General features: G+C 35.5%; 1 protein-coding gene across 1 annotated transcript in view; it reads right to left on the minus strand.

Moving 5' to 3' along the window:
• LOC145661166 (uncharacterized) overlaps window positions 1-20,905 on the minus strand; it is a 145,444-nt gene extending 124,539 nt beyond the window's left edge. The window contains exon 1 of the mRNA XM_081726616.1: window positions 19,167-20,905. Coding sequence (XP_081582742.1) covers window positions 19,177-20,505 — 1,329 coding nt within the window. The 5' untranslated portion in view covers window positions 20,506-20,905 and the 3' untranslated portion in view covers window positions 19,167-19,176. The remainder of the gene's footprint in view (window positions 1-19,166) is intronic.
• Between the last annotated feature and the right edge of the window lie 545 nt (window positions 20,906-21,450).

Raw genomic sequence — 21,450 nt, forward strand, 5'->3', positions numbered from 1 at the left:
GAAGGAAGCGAAAGTTCCCCGAGAAAACCCCCTGACACGATGTTGTCCATCACAAACTTACTTAGTTGGGGATCGAACCAAGGACCTCACGCACCAGAGATAAGCGTTCTACCACTAAATCACCGTGCCTTCCCCGAAATAAAATAATACAATCTGAGAATTTTAAAAAAATAATAATTTTTAGACAACGATACCTTGTTGCAAATTAGGATCTGTCTACATTGATTCACTAGCCTATTGTTTATTAGTATGATCGCTCTCACAAAAAGTACGTTTTATATGTTCAGTGTAATCTAGTGAGATTCGAAAGAACAGTTGAACAAAATTTTCAATGATTTAATTCAGAATATTCGAGACGTGTCTGGAAGGTAAGTACCGTTTTGGAAAAAAATACTAAAACAGTTTTGTTCAAGCCAAATTTATTTTTACATGAAAGAGCACACCTTAAACTATTTGTCGACATAGTTTCCACCAATGTTCAAACACTTATCATAGCGGGTGACCAACTTGTCCAAACCTTCCTCAAAGAAACTCCCACCAGTGAAGACAATAACAGTGTTTTTTTTTTCGTCATCGTCACTTTCAAACCTCTTACTACCGAGCTCGTGCAGGAAAAAGTGGTAGTCAGAGATGGTCAAATCGGGGTTGTAGTACGGCGGGTGGTCAATTGCTTCCAACCGAACTGTTGGATTAACGTTTCAGTCACACCAACAGTATGGGGACGAGTATTGTCATGGAGCAACGCATCTCCTTTACTAAGCATTTCTCTGCTTTTGTTTTGGATTCCACGTTGAAGTTTTATCAGAGTCTCACAGTATCGTTCCGCATTGATGGTTTTACCTCTGGATACGAAGTTAACCAGCAAAACCCCTTTCATGTCCCAAAACACACTGAACATGAGCTTTTATGCTGACATTGCCGTTTTGAACTTTTGCTGTGTAGGAGATCCTGTGTGCCACCACTCCATTGAATGTTGTTTCAATTCTGGGGTAACATGGCGAACCCACGTTTCGTCGTCACTCACGATTTAGTTCAAAAAGTCCTCTCCTTCCTAGTTGTCATGGGTAAGGAATGTCAAAGCCTGCCAAGTCGTTTGGTTTTGTGGACGTCTGTGAGCATTTTCGGAACCCAGTGGGAACACAGTTGCACTAACCTAAGCATTCGGTAACAATCTTACGCAAAACAGTTCTCGAAACTTGAGAAAACTCATCTGAAAGCATTGTCATTGTGCACAGTGTATTGTCACGAAGTTTCTCGTACACTTTCCACACGTTGGGAGCTATGGTACCTCTGATTGCAGCGGTGGTCGCCGTCCTGTCAGTTAAAACAAATAGAACGATTCTTCCATCGAAGCACTTATTGGTGCGTCGTAGGGGTACTAGGAGACTTGTCTGTTCTGGAACTTGGATTAAAAGGCATCGGCAGTGTCACTATTCATCTCATGGGTTGTACACTAATATGGACTGTTTTCGGTTATTTTCACGTGTCACCCTTTTACACCTCCCCTCCCCTTGCTGAAAATGTACTAGAACCTAAGTTAGTCTAGCGTTCATTCATGTACCAAAAATGGTCCAAACCGGCCCAGGAATTTAGAAGGAGTTTGCGGACAAATATCGTTACCTTCATCTATATATATGATGAAAATGTTTATCCTCAAGCAGGAGCGGGGTTCAAAACTATGAGAAAAATCGAGTATCTCACGATCCTGTCAACTTTACGAAGATTAAACTTGGTATAGGACACATTTGTTTAAAATAAACGAACCATTCCAGATTCTTCGAAAGTTCTCGTTTCAGTGAGGGCCTCCTCTCTCTCTCTCTCTCTCTCTCTATATATATATATATATATATATATATATATATATATATATATATATATATATATATATATATATATATATATATATATATATATATATATATATATACTGTAGATAGAAGACGAAATTGAAACTTTTACGAACAATACTCTTTACTGCCTTTAGTAGAGTTTATTGAATCTATTAATTTAATAGTGTAATTATTCTAGTGTTCCGATCATCATTTTAAAATAGTGAATGGGGAGAAAAACATAGGCTTTGGAAGAGGATGCGCTGAACGCTATTTATTAAACGTAAAGTTAAATTGTATCGTTTAACATAAAGTATTTGGAAAACATTTAGTAAAGTGCACCGCAATGGACTTTAGTTTAAAATAAGACACCACTGCTTAAAAGTATTTGAAAAATACTATATTTATGTTGCATCTGAATGATTCACAGAGTACTTCCGAAATCAAAAATGGGTTTAGAAAAGCTAAAGAGTGGATTTAGTAAAATCTTTATACGTATGACTTTCTTCAGAGGAGTAGCTGCTGATTGCCTAAACAAGTTATGGAACAATAAGCACTTGAAAAATGTGAATCCAGAGACAATTGTAAATTTTGTGTATAAGCCTACGTATCTTCGAATGGAATAAACAATCAATGAGAAGTACAAACTCAGTGTTATCATTGGTCTCATTTTCATATTTAAGTAGACCTAACGCATTATCAGCTCGGCGGAAACTTGTCAAATTATCAAATCAGATGAAATAACGCCAGGTTGAACATTCAGAATATCTGCATTGTTGAACAAAATGCATATGTCGCCGTCTAGCCAGGCCCAAAACCAGTTACAGAGGCTTGGGGGGGGGGGGGCAAGTCATTGAAAATTATCTTACAAATATCTAAATTGTGCTTTCTGTATTAATAATAGCATTTTGTATTGAGGTCTGGAAGGGCCACGAAAATTTAGGGGGGCCAAGCCCCCCTATGGTTGCGGGCCTGTTTCTAGCTGATCTAGTGGCTAGCGTCTGTCTTTAGTGTACGAGGTTTCGGATTCAATTACTAATGGAAGAGCACTAAAATTTAAATGCACTATTGTGGTTTAAATTCTACCTTAAACTAAATGTCTATGTCAAATATCGTCGCGGTGCTAAAAAGGAACGGTAAATTTCAATGAACAAGCAAGCAAACAAAAATATTCTGTATATGTCTTACAAGTGACAGTATTGCAAACTTTGAAGGAAATGCAGTACGACAAATGTTGAAATACTTATCCATATTTTTAAAATACACGATAAATGCTTATTGATTTAGAAAAGCTATTCCGAATAGAATCACCTAGCAATATCGAAAAGGAGATATTTTCTGACTAATCTTCATTAGATTTGAAATGTTTTAAAAAAATACAATTTCCCAGACAGAGAATGCCTTAACAAGAATTTTAGGAATGATCAGAAAATGGATCAAAAGATTGCGATATTGGCCATGAATTTTAGGAGTGATCCCAAAGAATGCATCAAAAGATTGCGGTCCTAACCATGAATTTTAGGAATGATCAAAAAAAAAATGCATCGAAAGGTTGCAATCCTGGTCAATAATCAGTTTTTGGATCAGGGGCCCTTAAATACAGTTTTCGTTTGTTTTTTTTTGTTTTGTTTTCTTTTGTTTTTTAACGGAATAAGCACATACTGAGTTAAATGATAGTTTGGGGTTGGCTACACTATATGTAGTTCTCCAGATATTAGGTCTATAAGAAAACTTTTGATTGAAATGTATTGGATCTTTTGACGCATTTTTTAATCAGGGACTACAAAATTTTTGAGCGGCCACTAAATCGAGTTCTCGTACTTTTTACGGAATAAGCAGATCATACTGTGTTAAGTGATAGTTTGCGTTTGGGTACACTATATGTAGTTCTCTAGATATAAGGCCTACAAGAAAATTTTTGCCTGAAATATATTGGATCTTTTGATCCAAAAGATAGCTTCAATTTCATGTAAAATACTATTTTGAACCCTTGCATCTCTTTGAGGAAAATCGCTGTGTTGCTAGTTACTATTTTAGAGTTTCAGAATGTGCACGCTGCATACAGATATGTGATATCATGAAAATCATTAGAGCAGTGTGGTTAGGCGTTCCCACATACAACGATTTCAACAGCTTGAATATACAGGGTGCCCAATATACAATACAACCCTGAGTTTGGGATAATAGAACTTTTGAACCTGAAGGGATACACAAATAATGGTTATACTAAAATGAAACTTTGTTCATGCATATATTTTAAAACTAGAAAGCAAAGATTGAAGTACACTAGGAACCACACAGTATTGTCAGATTCAACCGAAGGTATAAATCTTTTTTTTTTTTTCAGAACATGTAAATTGACTCCTAATTCATATGTATGCACGTTCTTTCATTAATTTTCAATCTGTTTAGTTGGATTGTCTTGGGAACTATAGAGCAGAAAAACTAATTTTTCATTTCCGCCGATAACTAATCGGATGAGGCCTCTGTAAGGGGGAACTATGGAAATCGTAGTTTTCATAAATGAACACTCTGAATTGGCAACATTGCTAATGTTTCAGTGCGTCAAAAAGTGTGCTAAGAATCTGTCTACATTATGTAATTCTTGGAAACAATGAAAAGGAAACTTTGAAATTATCATGATAAAACGTTTACTTACATGCACCTGGCAACACTGCTATTACAACAGAATGAGTTATCAGCTCTACAGCAGATGCTGGAAGTGTCCCCTGTTTTGATTCAAACACTGGTTCGCACGTTTCACCATGTTGGCAGCAACTTTACGAAGAGTAGAAGTCTTAACTTTCTCAATGGCACTGCGAATGATCGTTTCCAGGTCTTGTATAGTTCGAGAATTGTTCTTGTATACCTTTTTTTAAGTAGCCCCATAAAAATGAAAAGCAGTGTTCTCGAGTGCATGTAAGTAAAAGTTTTATCATGATAATTTCAAAGTTTCTTTTTCGTTGTTTTCAGGAATTGCATAATGAAGACAGATTCTTAACACACCTTTTGATGCACTGAAGCATTAGAAATATTGCCAATTCAGAGTGTTCATTTATGAAAACTACGATTTCCATAGTTCACCCTTACAGAGATCTCATCCGATTAGTTATCGGTGGAAATGAAAAATTATTTTTGCTGCTCCATAGTTCCCAAGACAATCCAACTGAACAGACTGAAAATTAATGACAGAACATGTATACGTGTGGGCTATGAGCCAATTTACATGTTATGCAAAAAAAAAAAAAAAAAAAATGATTTATACGTTTGGTTACATCTGGCAACACTGTGTGGTTCCTAGTGTCTTCAATCGTTGCTTCCTACTTTAAAAATATATGCATGAACAAAGCTTCATTTTGGTATAACCATTATTTGTGTATCAGAAGTTGTACTATTCCAAACTCCGGATTGCATTGTATATTGGACACCCTGTAGATTTGTCAGTTACATTTCAGTTATTGTTTACAGCAGTCGAATAATTGTGAGTTGTTATTCACAATCCATTGTTACTAGCGAATAGTATCATTTTAAACTTGCTGAATATAAATCATCTTGGTAGAACCAAATACTTGTATTGAACAAGTGAATTGTGTTTTCTCGTTAGAAAGAAATAAAAGCTCGGCTTGTCAATGTAAGATAAAATAAATCATGAAAGACTGTATATTACGGAAATTATATTTATTATCAGTTATAAAAGTTCATATCAGAGACGAATAATGCATTAGAATAACTTATGTACATAATCTCCAAAATCATTCCCTTGCTTGTTTATTACAGGAAAACGTTAGTGACCCATATTATCCAGATATACTTTGACCATATTTCTCCGAACTGTAAATTTTGAGTTGGTAGTGTTGCAGCACCACCACTTTAGTTGGAAGAAAATGTACAGCAATTGACATATCACCTTTTGTGGCTCGATATGTCACTTTATTTTATTCCCTATCGGATTCAAGCTTATAAAAGGTTACAGATTTCATGAATTTCTATGAGCACAGAATGATTCATACTTATATTTTAGTAACGCAAAGTCATCAAATTGTAGAGTTCAAATATATAAATTTTCCACTCGTATAGACTAGATTCCAGATCACAAACTTCTATTTTCTCGCTATTTACTTCCGTGAGTGCAAGAAAATGAAACGTATTTCTTCCCGTATTCACCCGGTTTATGACTCTCTCTCTCTATTATCAATTGAATGGAAACATTTGGATTTGAAACATATCAGACGTCGGTCAGAGTTGGTGAGGTCAAGGGGCGACCGCAGCGCGGAGGTGTTGGTGGTGGTGTGTTAGAACATCGTATTAAGTGAGGAGTATTAGAACGACAGTGTGCGGTGAACTAAGCATAGGGTGATAGTGTAAGTTGGGCTATCACCCTAATTTTCTAAGAGGATAATTTGTTGGTGCTCGATTATGTGGTACGAGCGTGAGGAAAGTGACAAGTGTATTGGGTATGTCGCGAAGGGCAGTATGTATGTACTTTGCTGTGTTCAAAATGATAATGGCATACAGAATGAAGCATTAAAGCGGACTGTTACTTACAATCGTTCTACGACTGTAGCGGAAGTGACGGATGAACTCAAGCAACACCCTCCACAGCCCGTGTCGATAATCGCAGTCTGTGGCGAGTTCCATGGCATGGACATGGTCGAGTTGCACAGCCGAAACTGGTGATAAGGGACTACTATCACGCTTTAGGACGACACATAAATTACCTAAACTGAAGACAAAGAGCACTTCTTGATAACTACAATGGCTTGGGAAAAAGTCATTGCAACTTTTGTAAACCACTTTTCTATAGAAAGATGAAGAGAATAGACTCACATCAGGCTTCTTAATTATTGTAGAATAAGGACAAAACAGCCAATAATTTTGTAAAAAAAAAAAAAAAAAAAAAAAAAAAAGTAATGACACATGAGCAGATGGTAGGTCAATCGATATGATTCATCCCTCCTTCTCCAACTTTGTGATTTGGACTAGCATTGTTTCATTTGTTACTAGGCAATCTAAATCCTGACGAAAGAGTTTACTTTTGTCTAATTTTATCACTTGAAATAGTAATACTTCTTTCTTACTCTAAATATAGGCCTAATAGTAAGGATAATAAGGTCCATCTAATTTTCAATACAGAGTAAGTCTTTTGCCAACGTAATACCCTTCATAAGAATTCTAATGAAGCAAGAAATTGAGAATTAATCCCACAGCATGAAATTCGAAAGTTTAGTTATATCGTATATGTCTTTCGGGAACGGGAACCTTTTTCAAATTAAATTAAATTCAATACTTACCCAAATCTTTGGTTTCAAAAATTATAAATAGACATTTCAGGAACAAAGTTAGGAAGCCTACTTCACGCAACCTCAATCTAAAACATGTGTTCGAACCCACTAAATCGTTTGATTTTCTTTAGTAATTGATTCTATTGACAAAAATGTTTGTTAGGAAATACACACTGATATAAAAGAACATTAAAAAACAGTAGGAATCATACAGTATATCTCATTCAAAGTTCGCAAGAATAAGAAGGTAATAGTAAGTGGTAATGATTTCCTAGACTATTCTGAATATGATATACAAGTTGTTCAAAATTTCCAGTATTCACTTTAATAGACTTGTAACTTCTGCTACATAAATAGCCGTTCGGTCAGGTAGCTAGTCGTATGCATGTTAAATGGCTGTCTGGGATATAATATCACACTCTCACCATATATTTTGATGTAGGGTCGACACCGTAGTCCGGATGGTGGTTAGACTGTTCATATATAGCAGGCTGTACAAAGATATTGAGAGACTTAGCAGGCCGATTAGAAGGCTTATATCAAGTATAGAACGCTGAGTTACTGTTGTATAGGGTTGTGTTATCCTGGTTGAAAAGGTCGTTTTGTAAAGTGTTCCGGTAGGGTCGGCGAACAGGATTGACAACATCACAAGCGCGCTAGTCTCATTAAGACGAGAGACGAGCGAGACGAATAGCTTATCGCCACTATACCAGAGTTCCAGTTGTGGATCCTGTGTGGAGCATTCAAACACATACTGAATTTTTCTTCATACCTGCACGTGTGCCACTGTGTTCAAGAAAAAAAACGATTGCTCGCCAGTAAATACCACTGCCATTGGTTAGTCACACGAACAGTCACTCAGAACGCTATCAGGAATGAAAAGGTGTCAGAGGTATTCACGTGAGAGGAACCATAGCACGTAAATTACATGTATCAATAGGTATTTAATGTACGTGTATTCGCATGGAGAAGCGTGGTTGCTGATTGTACTGAGAGTCGCTATCATGATAGGACTATGTTTGGTTTCTTCTGTACAGGTACTCCCGGTGCATCACGAGAACTTCCAAGGAAATTTATTTTATTTATTTATACATATTTTTGCGCATTACCAACATCTATGGTCTTAAGCCCGCCACTATGAGGATTACGTCCTTCGGTAACTACACTATCCGGAGAAGGGGGAGGGAAGGAAGCGTCCTGAGATTTTTATGTTAGATATCATCCTGATATTTGCCTGCTGTGAATGAGGAAAACCAAGGAAAACTTCACCCAGGATGTCTGATCAAAAAAAGGTTATTACATCTTTTCGACTGAGTATCTCCACTGGGAATTGAACTTTGGATATGGCAAGGAGAGTATGCTATAGGGACCCTCTGTACACTACTAATAGACCACTGACGCATCACAATCCACTCTAGCGTTAATTCACTGGAGCTTCTCGAAGCCACTTAATTGCACAATAAGTGTTCACTGACGGATTCTGACATTGCATACAGATGGGCGTATGGATGGAATATTACAAATGCATTTGCACCAATATATATAGGGTATCTCCAAACTACTAGCTGTACAGCTGAGATGATGTGCTGCCGTTTAAGAGCGTGGTCTGCTTTATTCATTAATGCACGTCTCAGTTCGTACCGTATATTCGCATTATACTTATAAGGAACTCCCTAAAGGAAGCGAACGATTCCCGGATATTCTATTAGGAAAACTGAGTGCGTTCGATGACATATGGAATAAGGTCTCGGTCAAGTAGCAAAAATTCGTTAGCGTTCGATCAAAGCTTGCACCAAGTGGTATTTTTGGTGGATAAGCACCATAGAGAGTTTCTCGGGGTTCTCCAGTTTCTCCCATATTTTTTACTCCACTATTTCATTCCTCTTTGTCACCATCTCCTTTAGCCTACAGGACATAACCGTTGGACGTAAATTGAACGATATTTGTTTTACTGCAAAGACACCAACGTTTGAACAAAATCAAGGTGGCGACGAACCTTTTACGGGTTGTGTATGGTTACATAATTAGAATTGAAGACTGTAAGTGATAAAATGAAAGTAAATACTATTTTTAACTTGACGTACTAGAATTATGCTCTATAAGCTGAAGAGACATATGGTTAACGAAAGTGAATAATTATAGGTATTGTCCAATAGCAACTTACCTCTTTCACCAGAGTTGAGCATCTACTACTGAGTCACCAAGTCTACCCTGCTTGCTAACTGACTAAGATCGTTGACAACACGTAGGAGTGATTACAGATCAAAGCGAACAAATACCACTATGTAATAAAAAGTTGGATTCGGTTGTGTTAAGGAGCTAGATACTTAAGAAAGCATGGAAACATAAACTTTCGAAGTGGCACAACAAAACTACATAATTACGGTGACTATAATAATGAAATCACATAATAAAAATTAAACATTTTACGTATGATGTCTCGAAGATCGAAAGGAACAGAAAAATCTTAAATACTAGAGTCAAAAAGAAAGGAGCGAGCCCCATAATATCTATTAAAAAAAGCCTTTCCTTCGATAACCATGTTCCATTTCCTTCACAACTTACATAAATGCATCTTTATGAAATAAATCTAATATAACACTAAACAAAATTCATGGTATCCACGTGAAATATGTATTTTCTGTTTGGAAAGTTCCTTTTTTGAGTCGAAGATATATGAAACTTGAACTATGATGAAATGTGAGATCTGAAATGCAAGAGTCAAACACAGTTCTTCCTCATTAAAAGCGAATTCATGATAATTCATTTACTGGATGGAAATAATTTCCCATACAGAAAATCCCATACGAAGGACGTAGCCAATTGAGATAGTCCATGGGAGCCAAACTTCTCGAAAATTAAGGAGAAACGGGTAAAATTGGGACTTCACAGTAACTGGACCATAATTTTAAAAATGTTAAAAGCCAGAAATCCTCGAAAGACACTACTGGGTACGGGTCTGTCCTGTGCAAAATATTCTATATTCATGGAACAATATCCTCTGTGCGAAAATCGTACAGTACTTTCTTTTCGAGAAAAATATAAACTACATAATTCTTTAAAAAAAGAATAAGTCAATATATTATATTATTATAAAAGCGTGTACGAAGGTGCGAGCTACCTCATTGATCTTTTTAGGAATAGTTATTATACAATATTTTGTGTGATCTTAAAATATTTCTTTGAAATTTGGAAATAAGAATAGCACAATATTTAGTGTATTGACGGTTCTTTTTTAATTTTCCTTAAGGCACTACCTCTTGGTAACGTAAAAAGCGAATATTTCTGTTTCTGAATTTCTGAACATAATTTCTATGGGAAAAAAATAATACAGCGTTAATTTCAGACGGTGTCCCTGAGTGATCTCCCATTTTGGAGACCTTTCTTCTAGTGATTGATCATAAATATATTCTATCACATATCGTTAAATTTGCCCTTCATCTCTCTGCGGTGTTTTTTAAAATTTATTTTTTATTGAAACTAGTATGTAATTATTGTAGGAAATCCCTGTATAAACGAAAAACATTAAAACGTGATACGCGTAAGAAAATGATAGCTTTAAGAAGAAAAGTTTAAAGTTTTTGTTAGGATTCATTAGGTATATTGATTGTGAGCAATATGTATTGCTAGTTTTCAGTATTTGAGTAACTTGTTCTGTGAGGCTTCCAATATCACTAGATACTCCTTAAGAACTCATGCACCATCTAAGAACATGTATGTTGGGATATACTAGGAAGCACTTTATTAGGGCATGCTTTTAGTCTTCTTCACGGAGTATGTACCATGCCTGTATCCAGAGGGGGCTAGAAGTCCAGGCCTCCCCAAACCATAATGCATAATACGTGCTATGTTAATACCAAAAATACAATTTAGATATGTGTAAGAGTTGCTTTACTTTAGTTTAAATTCTTTAAGAATGTACGAGATAAAGAGATATAGAAACAAGTGAGACATAGGAAGAATACATGTGTTTCTACTGAAATTTTTACCCAGATTTCTCGGCAGTCCTTCACTGGTATCAAAAATTGAGTGCAGCGAATGGAAACACGATGATCGTAGTAAGAAGAATGGCGTGAACATTCACCATAGAGTCATCACATCAGTTTCTGCCTATTTATATAAGGCAGAAATCAGGAATGATTCCAACTGAAATGAATACATTATTTTGTGTGTTTGGGTAGCCATCTAGGAATTGGCCACAGGAGCGTCATTTCAGACTTCGCTTGAGGGGGATAAGAGCACCATCAACATAAGACTTTCACGTTTTGTACTAGAATATTAGTAGACAATCGATTAAAGTATATGTATTCCTCAAATTCTTGGCCTGGGGTGGGCAAGTGCCCCCTCTGTTCCCCTTAATGACGGTCCCTGATTGGCCAGTGAAAATGAGAATAACTCTGTGAGAGTTAACAGGGAAGATATATTTTTACAAAACGGCGTTGGTGTATTTTTAAAAATCAATTTCTAGAGGATAAAAACTGAGTATTATTGATCTTTAATTTAATCGATGCTACTGTCGAATACCAGTGGCGAGGCGTACTATGAGGCTCTTAGGCCGGGCCTACCCTGTTTTCTATTGTATATTTTCTTTATCATTGATTTCTTATAAAGTAAAATCAATACTTCAACATTTCGATGTTTTCGGTATTTTTTAAAAAAATAGTAGGTTGCAAACATTTGGAGACCCTTCCGTCTGAGCCTCACCAGCTCGCTAGACAGGATTACGGGCTATGCTGCTCAGGGAGCGAAGCTATTTTCGCTGGAGATTGCATGCATTCTTGGGAAGATGCGAAGGCTCGCCTCTGGGAGTTTAGTTTCAGCGTTGAAGGCATTTTTCAATGCTAATACGTTATTAAATGATTTCTTCAACAGAGAATAAGAAGTTTCTGTGTAGAATTATGTATTTTTGTTACTGATAACTTGTTTAATTTAGGTATATACACTCAAGATTATTCATAGTAGCTGTTTTTTTTTCGTACATGGGGCCTGGTTCACAATAGCTTGTAAAATGTAGGTCTAATACATTAAACATATGTATAAATTTACCAAACACTACCGTACAGGATAAAATGATAATATTTATGTGTAATTTTAGTTGAGTTTTCCATTTCATAGAATCAGTGGTGTATTTACGATTTTGTTTCGAGGGGCTTTGCTTGTTTTGGGAGGGGCTTTGTTTGTTTCGGAAAAGATTTTGGTAACTTTATTCCTAAAAATGTGAAAATTTTGTAATATATATATAAGAAATATAAATTGCGATAAAATTTCGGTGAGTGTTTAAGCCCTGAAGCTACCCCCTTAAATATGAAACTGCACAGAATACAATACTAATTATCTTGCGATTATTCAAATGAATTTGCCTCTGAGCAATAACATTTCTAGTGGTCATTATCACGGGATGCATTAATTAAATGCAGTATTGTACATACTTTAAAGTGGGAGATATAATTAAGAAACGCTTACACAAGAATTTGACAGCTAACTGTAAGGATGTACTTTCTTTTTCTGTCCCTCCCTCAATTTTCAAATTTGCAGGAAATGAAAACACTAAATGAGGAGGAAATTCCCCTCATTCCATCTGCAAATCATAGACAGAAGAACATATGAACTGCACTTCAAAAGATTTGTAGTGGAGTTAAATGGAAATATTAGTTTATCGGGCCTACCCTACTTGTGGGATTACACCTCGCCACTGTCGAATACGAGCCTAAAAATTTGCAATTTTTGGGGGGGATAAATTTACTAGTTTAGGAAGACATAGTGCCGCTGTACTATAGTTGTGCGGGTTGATATGAGTAAGAACGTATTATTTCGGGAAGGTTCAATATGTACTTCTCTCACCTTTTTTTTTACAAAATAAATAGGAGTGGAGTTTTTACATGTCCTTTGTACGTCCAATATATATACATATACATATATATATACATATATATATATATATATATATATATATATATATATATATATATATATATATATATATATATATACATGCTTTTTTCTTTCTGGGCATTCTTCCTGTCGAGCGACGATAACAGAGAAGAAAGTATGGTGAAAATAATCGAATTCGGAATCTCAACAGATTTTCACACTTCATGGCTCCTACATGAAGAAAATCGGATTTTTGGAGGTATCTATCTATTTATTCGGCAGTTTATTGGTACCGATTTAAAGAGACTCGCCTAGAGGCTCTACTGTTGAACACATTCAGCCCGAATTTTAAACAAGATTTTTATAAGATTCACTAGAGGCATATTTTAAAATTCCTTCCTGTCCCCAAAACAAGGGTGATTTACTGGAAGATGAAAATAAAAATTTGAGATTTTATCGAAAACAGCTTTAATGATTTTGTTTATATTTCATAAATTAATGTGTCATTAACAATTCTGTAATATTTTGTAAATAATTTTTCCAGGAAAATTCGAAAAGAGGTGGTTACCTGTAGTTTACTGTTAGGGAAAGTTCTTTTGGGGCGATTGTCTCAGAAAACGACTCAGGCAGTATTATTTATATTATATAAATAAATATTTAATTAACAACACTATAATACGACATAAGTCATTTCTTAAAAATCCACAATAGTTAGTTTACTCTTTGAAGCGTTTTTTTCAGATAAACTTTTCGCAAACATTTCAGGTAATTTTGTTCATATTTTATAAATGTATATTTTATTAATTACCCTATAATGTGACGTAACCCACTTCCGCTGCAAATTATAAAAGAGATTGTTTGTTCTTAGGAGAAAGATGTTTTTGGACGGTTTTCTCAAAAACTGCTCAGACGATTTTTTTCTTGTTTCATAGTTATAGACTATATTTGGTTTACAATGCTATAGTGTGGCGTCATTTCTTCTGAAAAAATCAAGCAGTAGTTTACTACTGGAGTGACTTTTTTTATTTATTTATTTCTCGAACTGCTCAGGCGATTTTGTTCATATTCATAAACAAATATTAAAATCCCCATAAAGTTCTTCTGGGAAAACCCACAGATGGTAGTTTGCTCATTTTTTCAAGATGGTATCATGGAAACCTGCTCAGGATATTTTGTTGGCACATAAATAACCAAATAATGTGGCGTGACTCGTTTCTTCTAAAAATGTCTACAAGATGTACTTTATTCTTGGAGTGAGCTCTTACAGAGAATAAAAAATTGCTTACAGATTTTATTCATATTTTGTAAATAAACTAGGGTGACAAGTAATTTAGCTTTAACAGGATTGTCTCTATTTTCATCAAGTTATCCAATATCCCGAGAAAAATCAAACAGGACGCAACATTTTCCGTTTTTAGTTTTTCTTCTTTCCTTTTAGAAAAATATCCCGTTTTTGGGTCGTAGTTTTGAGTTTTGTAGTATACTACCAGTTTTTTGTATGCACTTCAACAGTGTTTTTTGTTTGTTTGATTGATTTTAAGATCAAAACTTTCACAAGAATCTCAATCATACAAAATATAAATTCAAGAGGCAGTCGATGCCTCTAATTCTGTTTACTGTGAAACGTCAGATAATGTAAAAATTAAAATTATAAAAAGTTTAAATAAAAACAGGTTATTAAAGAAGAAGTAGAGCTTTCATCCTTATTGGCACGAATAACGACATAATCTAGGTGGACTCATATTATGACAGCTTATTTAATTTTCTAAATCTGCTCACCTTAAAATGAATACAATGACAACTCTAATAGCACACGCTATTTCAAGAGGAAAATCAACATTTTGGAGCTAATCTTTTTCCGACGTTTTCCAAAAATGTCTATTATAATTTGGTTAATACTTCACATACGTATAAAAAGGTTTATATGATTTTGTTTAATTTAATGAATGGAAGCAAGAACATTTAGTGTGATGGTCCGTACTTTTGTTTCTTTTTAAATATACATTAATAAATTTCTGACATATTATTATTTAAGTAGTAAAGAATCTAATATAACATAATCTAATGTAACCTGTCTCCATCTTGCGATCAACAAATTAATAAAAGTTGTATTAAGAGCCTCAGCACTTACTTTGAGCAGGCTAAGGAGAAAACAATTTAATGATATTTAGTATTGAGGCAAAAAAGAAGCTTAAAAGATATGATAAAGAAAATCAATAGTTCGCTACTAAAACGTTGAACTACCCACAACATACTTCAATAAATATAATTTCATTACAGAAGTCTATCAGGCATATAGTGGAAGTGAGTCTTTGACCACTATAGGAGGCCACAGTGACTCAGTGATGACGGTGGCAATAGCCGAGTGGTCTCGAGCGTTCGGCTTCGGATTATGAGACGCAATCCACTGGGGGTTCGAATCCCTCTGAAGAGCAAGGTCGGAATTTTAACTGTCCTGGATATGTATGTGTTAGTGTCCCTGTCGAATATGGTAAAGGTCGAAGAGGCCTTGTATACGGGGAAACTCGGGTTGCTCAGGAAACTGAGGTATGATCGGTTCTCTCTGGTACATGGAGTCCTTGGTTCGACCCCAGCTCGCGTCAAGTGAACTTTGTGGTGGACAAACACCGTGTGCGTGGGTTTTCTCGGAGTTCTCCCGTTTCCTCTCACTTTCTTCATTCCACCATTTCATTCATTTTTCAACACCGTCTCCTTTAGCCTAACCGGCATAAGAGTGAGACGTAAAACTTAAAGATTTCATTTGATTTTCTTTGAACACTATACGCCTATATATAAAATGGATTATTAAACTTTTTTGTAATATCCATTATTATTATTATTATTATTATTATTATTATTATTATTATTATTATTATTATTATTATTATTATTATTATTATTATTATTGTAGTAGTAGGTAGCTAGAATCAAGGGATATAATGAAAAATATCCATGCATACAAGATCTGCGTAATTATAGATGTAAAGCGTTTTAAAATTTTTCAGGATTTGTCCCTCTAACAAATTTATCCCCTTAAACTTCTGTGGCTGGTTGTGGGTCTGGTATATACCGGGTGACTCTTTTGAATCTTAAATACGCCGAATGAACGGATTATACTCTTATTCGAGTTATCGGCTATTAACGGTCACCCGAATATTTTCAATTATTCAGATATTATCTGTTATTTGAATGTTACTTATATTCATCAGCGTCGAGTTTTCTAAATTCCAGTACTGACACTAACATTAACATCATGAATTATCTGTGTGTGTGTACGCGAGCATGAGTATTAGGTGTACGCGTTTGTTATATAGGGTAGAATATTTGACTTGATATACCCTTGTAACTTTTGAACTAATCAACAAAAACTCTGAAATTTTGTACCCTGCACGTTGTTTGACACACTGTAATATAATAGGGTAGGGGGACGTTGTTTGACACACTGTAATACAACAGGGTCAAAGTTTTGCCAGCACAACACAAAGTTTTATTTTTTCCAAATAGCACTACGTCAGACTACACATATTTCAAATTAACATGTTAAATGAAAACTTACAATATTATTCAATGTTACAAATTAAGGACGCTACTTATCACAAAAGTTCAAATTTTGGTGGGCTATACAGGTAATAATGTAAATGAGACAGATGATGCATCATCATCATAGGTATTCTGCCTTTATTGGCAAGTCACTTGCCGCAGCTGGGAAGCTTCCATGCTCAACGGTCCTCCGCTAACCTCTTCGTCTTCACGTATGATCTTTCTGTTTTTATATCATCCATTAATTGTAGTCTCCTTCGCCCCCTCCCTCTCTTTCCCACCACCATACCCTCTAGGACGTCCCTCATGATACAATTTCTTCTTAGGCAATGTCCCAACCAGTTTCTCTTCCTCTTCCTAATAATATCTAAAAGTGTTCATTTCTCACCCACCATTTCTAACACTCTCTCATTCGTTTTCCGCTCGACCAACTAATTCTTTCCATTCTTCTCCACACCCACATTTCGAAGGCTTCTAGTCGATTTTCATCACCTTTACGTAATGTCCACGTTTCCGCCCCATACAGTACAACACTCCACACGAAGCATTTTATGAGTTTTTTTCTCAACTCTTTATTCAAGGTCCAACAAAACAGACTTTTCTTCCTCCTAAAGGCTTCTTTCGCCATTCCTGTCCTTGCTTCACAGATGATGCAATACATATCTAAAGTACTTTAGAGAAAAATGAAATGAAATCTTTGGGTTTTATGTCCCACGGTTGTGCCGGTTAGGCTAAAGGAAACGGTGATGATGAGTAATGAATGAAATGAAGAAAGTGAGAGGAAACGGAAGAACCCCAAGAAAACCCACGCACACGATGTTTGTCCACCACAAAGTTAACTTGGCGGGGGCTGGGATCGAACCCGGAACCCCAAGCACCAGAGGTGAACGCTCTGCCACTGAGCCACCGCGGCCCCTAAGTACTTTAGAGACTAATACTATGCTAATGATAGGTCTATGACGGATTTCGAATAAATACGAACAAAGTTACAGTGAGCTGAAAATTTGACTTTATATATATATATAGAAAAAAGCCTTTATTTCGAAAAACATCTTAGATAAGTTCTTCACCCAACTGCATACATGATTTTCAATAGGCATGAAGTTCACAGTGCTGTTTACAGAAATTTCATATCTCAAACCGTTCTGGAGATATGATAAATACTTGTAAAATTTTCAACACTTCTCAAAATTATATAATTTTGAGAACCTATTGTAATTACACCTGCCAAAAAAGAATTGATGTAAGGTTATAGAAGCAAAGAAAATCAAACATTGTTGTAAATGTTCCCACAAATATGGCATTTTGAGTAATATATCAAATTTTACCATTTTTTCATGTCTCCCCAATGGTTTTAGATATCAAATTGCAGTAAACGGTATTATGATCTTTATGTTTCTTGAAAACCATGCACGTAACTTGATGTGATAATTATTTAAACCCTTCCTCGAAATAAAGTCCTTTGAATGAAGTCAACTTTTCAATTCCCTGTAACTTTGTTTCTACTTACAAAGTACGTCCTATGATGACGATAACTTTCAAATTTTCAACATTAAGATACTTTTGATATATATTGTCTCGTCCGTCTCACTTGCGTTATTACTGTTGTAGAACCCTCCAAATTTTGGTTGGTGTAACTACAAACCAGCCACACCTGTCGACATTAGCATGGTACAAAATTTCAGCTAATTTTGTTTATTAGTTTAAAACTTACTAGGCTGCATCAAGGTAAATGGCCCGCCCTATATATATATAAGGTAGGCCATTTACCTGTGTATATGCATTCTTATAAACTTAAGGTTACGGAATTTTGTGTAAGCACTAAAATGGCATAGATAACCGAATACTTTTGCTTGTTGTCACTTTTCGGTTAAACCGCAATTCTTTTCGATAAGAGTGTTAGTATTTCAGAACTACAATTACATTTCGTTACTCTGGAACTTGTTCTTGACTTAGATCATTAACATCTTCACCACTTAACTCTAGAACAAGGAAAAACTGTAGTTACATCATTCTTTAAAAAGAAAAAGTTGCATTCTTCTTCGTTTAATAAAAAAGCAAAATTTCATGGTAATATGAGTTTTAAAGTAATGCTAATTTATAAATAAATTATTTTCAGAATTATCCCACACTTTTCCATATCTTTCAAATAGATGTGAACGGACCATCTTAAATATTATGTAGAGGAGTTCGTAAATTAAATCGTTATTTAAATAGGAAGAAATATAATCAAAGAAAAGTAATGAAAAACAAAGCAGCTGTGAGTTCACAGTTATGTTACTAAATAAACCATATAATTTGCAAAATTATGCAATGTTTTCAATAGCAGTGCTTATATATATATATATATATATATATATATATATATATATATATATATATATATATATATTGTGCTGATTAGAGAAAGTTCAGTATATAATAGAAAATAAATGAATTGCATCCATGTTTGAGCTCTGTCAGAACAAAATTAAAGCTGTTTAGAATATCCTTCTCGCAAAGCTAAGCTTCAACTCTTACTGAAAATGTCAGTATTAGCAATGGCTGTGGTGATGAGGAAGCAATAATCTAGCGAAAAGCCAATATGAAGACGTCTGTTGACTTTCATGCGTGCATAAAGAAAACCAGGAAAAGTAAATCTTACGTGACGTGTCTCAGAGAGCCATTACTGCGTCTCCTCCCTCTGTAGCAGTCTCGTTTTCTCCACCAGAACATGCCTTGAATCGCATCTTCGCATCGTCCCCTACTTCTACAGTTTTCTGGCAAAGGACGAGGATTACACACGAAAGTACAAAAAGGGCGGCAGGTATAATGGACGCAAATAAAAAGTTCTTGTACGTCTCCTCCAAGTCAAATCGTGCTACTGCTTTCTCTATGTTTGATTCTGAGTAAAAGCAAGGGAAACGCGCTCTTGCAGTGTGATCTGACCCATCTTTCCCGTATACCTTAAAAAATTCCATACATTCCCCACGAAGAGTATTTACGCAGCCTTCCAAATTAATATACAACTTGGAGTCATTAGCAATGGTCAAATTACTTTCCGGTGGTGCTACATTATCATCCAGGTATCTGTCATTTGTATAACTTATTGTGCTCAGAACCGAATAGTTAGTAGTTTCTCCGAAACCTGCAGCTTCCTTGTCTAACAGAGTTCCGTTAATACAGTCAGTTGTTTCCACGATTCCTCCGGGTTTTTGTGACACGGTAAAGCATGAAGCCATAAGGGTGTCTAATGTGTCATTCCACACTACCCTGTCAGTTCCGTTTATTATTTCCTCATCCAGTATGGCTCTCTTGCATTGTGTTAAGAACACGTTATCACCATATAGAAGAATCACATTCTTGTTGCGTATAGGAATATCCTTACATTTGCGTTCGCAGGTGTATGGTTGTTTAATCTTTTTACATTGTCCCCTAGTACAGTCAAATAAACCATCTAACTCAATACAAACTACCTTTCCTCTAGTTCCTGTACATTTTAGTGCAGGCTCTGTGTTCTTAAAATTACATTCGAAGGTTTCTGTGATATTAATACATTCTCCCATCGTGCAGTTGAAAGTTCCAGTGAGATTCTTACATTCATCCCGAATACAACTGTGTTTCTTAATCTTTTCCATGTCAATACCGTAGCAAGGTTTAATTACCCCTATAGTACAGTTCTGAAAAATCAGGTTTGACCCATTCCTACGTAGATTTACCCATATTTGAGTACAAGCGCCAGAGCTTTTACTCAAGCACCACTCCCCACATGAACCCCAATCACATATTTCAACTGTGTTGTTTTTCACTGTCGTACACATTACCGGAGTTTCTATCATTCCATACTCAAATGCTCTTAAGGAGGGCATATAGATCGCCACTGTAAGATAAACTAACGCCACTGAACTTAAAACGGCTGTCATTTGACAGACGCATATTGTCCCACAAATCCGATTGTCCTGAGGAGGAATTATCAGTTCTTCAGGTGGTATTTCTTTCCCCATTTTAATTTAGTTGTAGTTTTATTAATTTATTTATTTATTTGTCAAAAATGACGGAACATCACTATCTTTTCACTTACTACATCAAGATGTAAGCACACGAAACAAAAACAAAGGGCAGAAAAATAATATATATGAATTACAAAACTCTGCATTGCCGCACAACATTGTTTTGAGGATGTAACACATATTACTATTTACTTGTGTATGTTATCTGGATATTCTGACGTGTAAAAAACATCATTGAGAAAGAAAACAAACAAAAAAAATAGTAGTCGGCATTTAAAAATTGTTTTGTCACCAAACCCTTTTCAAACACAAACCACTTACACGATCTTCTACGCACGTGTGATGTTCTGATCTTTATACCGCACTGAAGTCAATGTTGCAACAAGAGGCGCAATGCGATGTTCGCGTGACGAGACACTAAGCTTCCGTGCACCAACAAGAGAGGGCAGCACAACGTAGGTATACGAGGCGTCGCATGCTCTCTGATCGAATCATTACTGCGTCTAGTCTGCAGCTTTCCATAATTTCCTTTTGTCCTCACGCCCGTTTAGCCTATTACGTACTGTCAATTTTTTGAAATGTATATACTATTATTTTTGGGAGAATGGTGGTTGGGTATATCACTATGCACCGAAAAGTATATCACTATCAATTAGTTTATAGAAAGTTGGAAATGTAATCGTAGCAGCTCATAGAGAATACTTTTTATTGCTCTATTTGTATGTGTGCTTTTTTAGGAAAGACTTTTGTATTGATTCTTTTATTATATTCCAGGCCAGAAAATAAAAGAAAAAAGCTTTCGTGTTAGTAAGATTGAACCAGCATTTGCTCTGACGCCAGTTAGTCCATGAACTAAAAAAATATCGATCGATGGCGCAAATACAGATGAAACCAAATAATTTGACAAGAATGTGCAATGTAGAGGCTCTACATACTATT

The sequence above is a fragment of the Thermobia domestica genome, chromosome 1, assembly GCF_964235325.1.
Source record: "Thermobia domestica chromosome 1, izTheDome1.hap1.1, whole genome shotgun sequence".
Taxonomy (NCBI): domain Eukaryota; kingdom Metazoa; phylum Arthropoda; class Insecta; order Zygentoma; family Lepismatidae; genus Thermobia; species Thermobia domestica.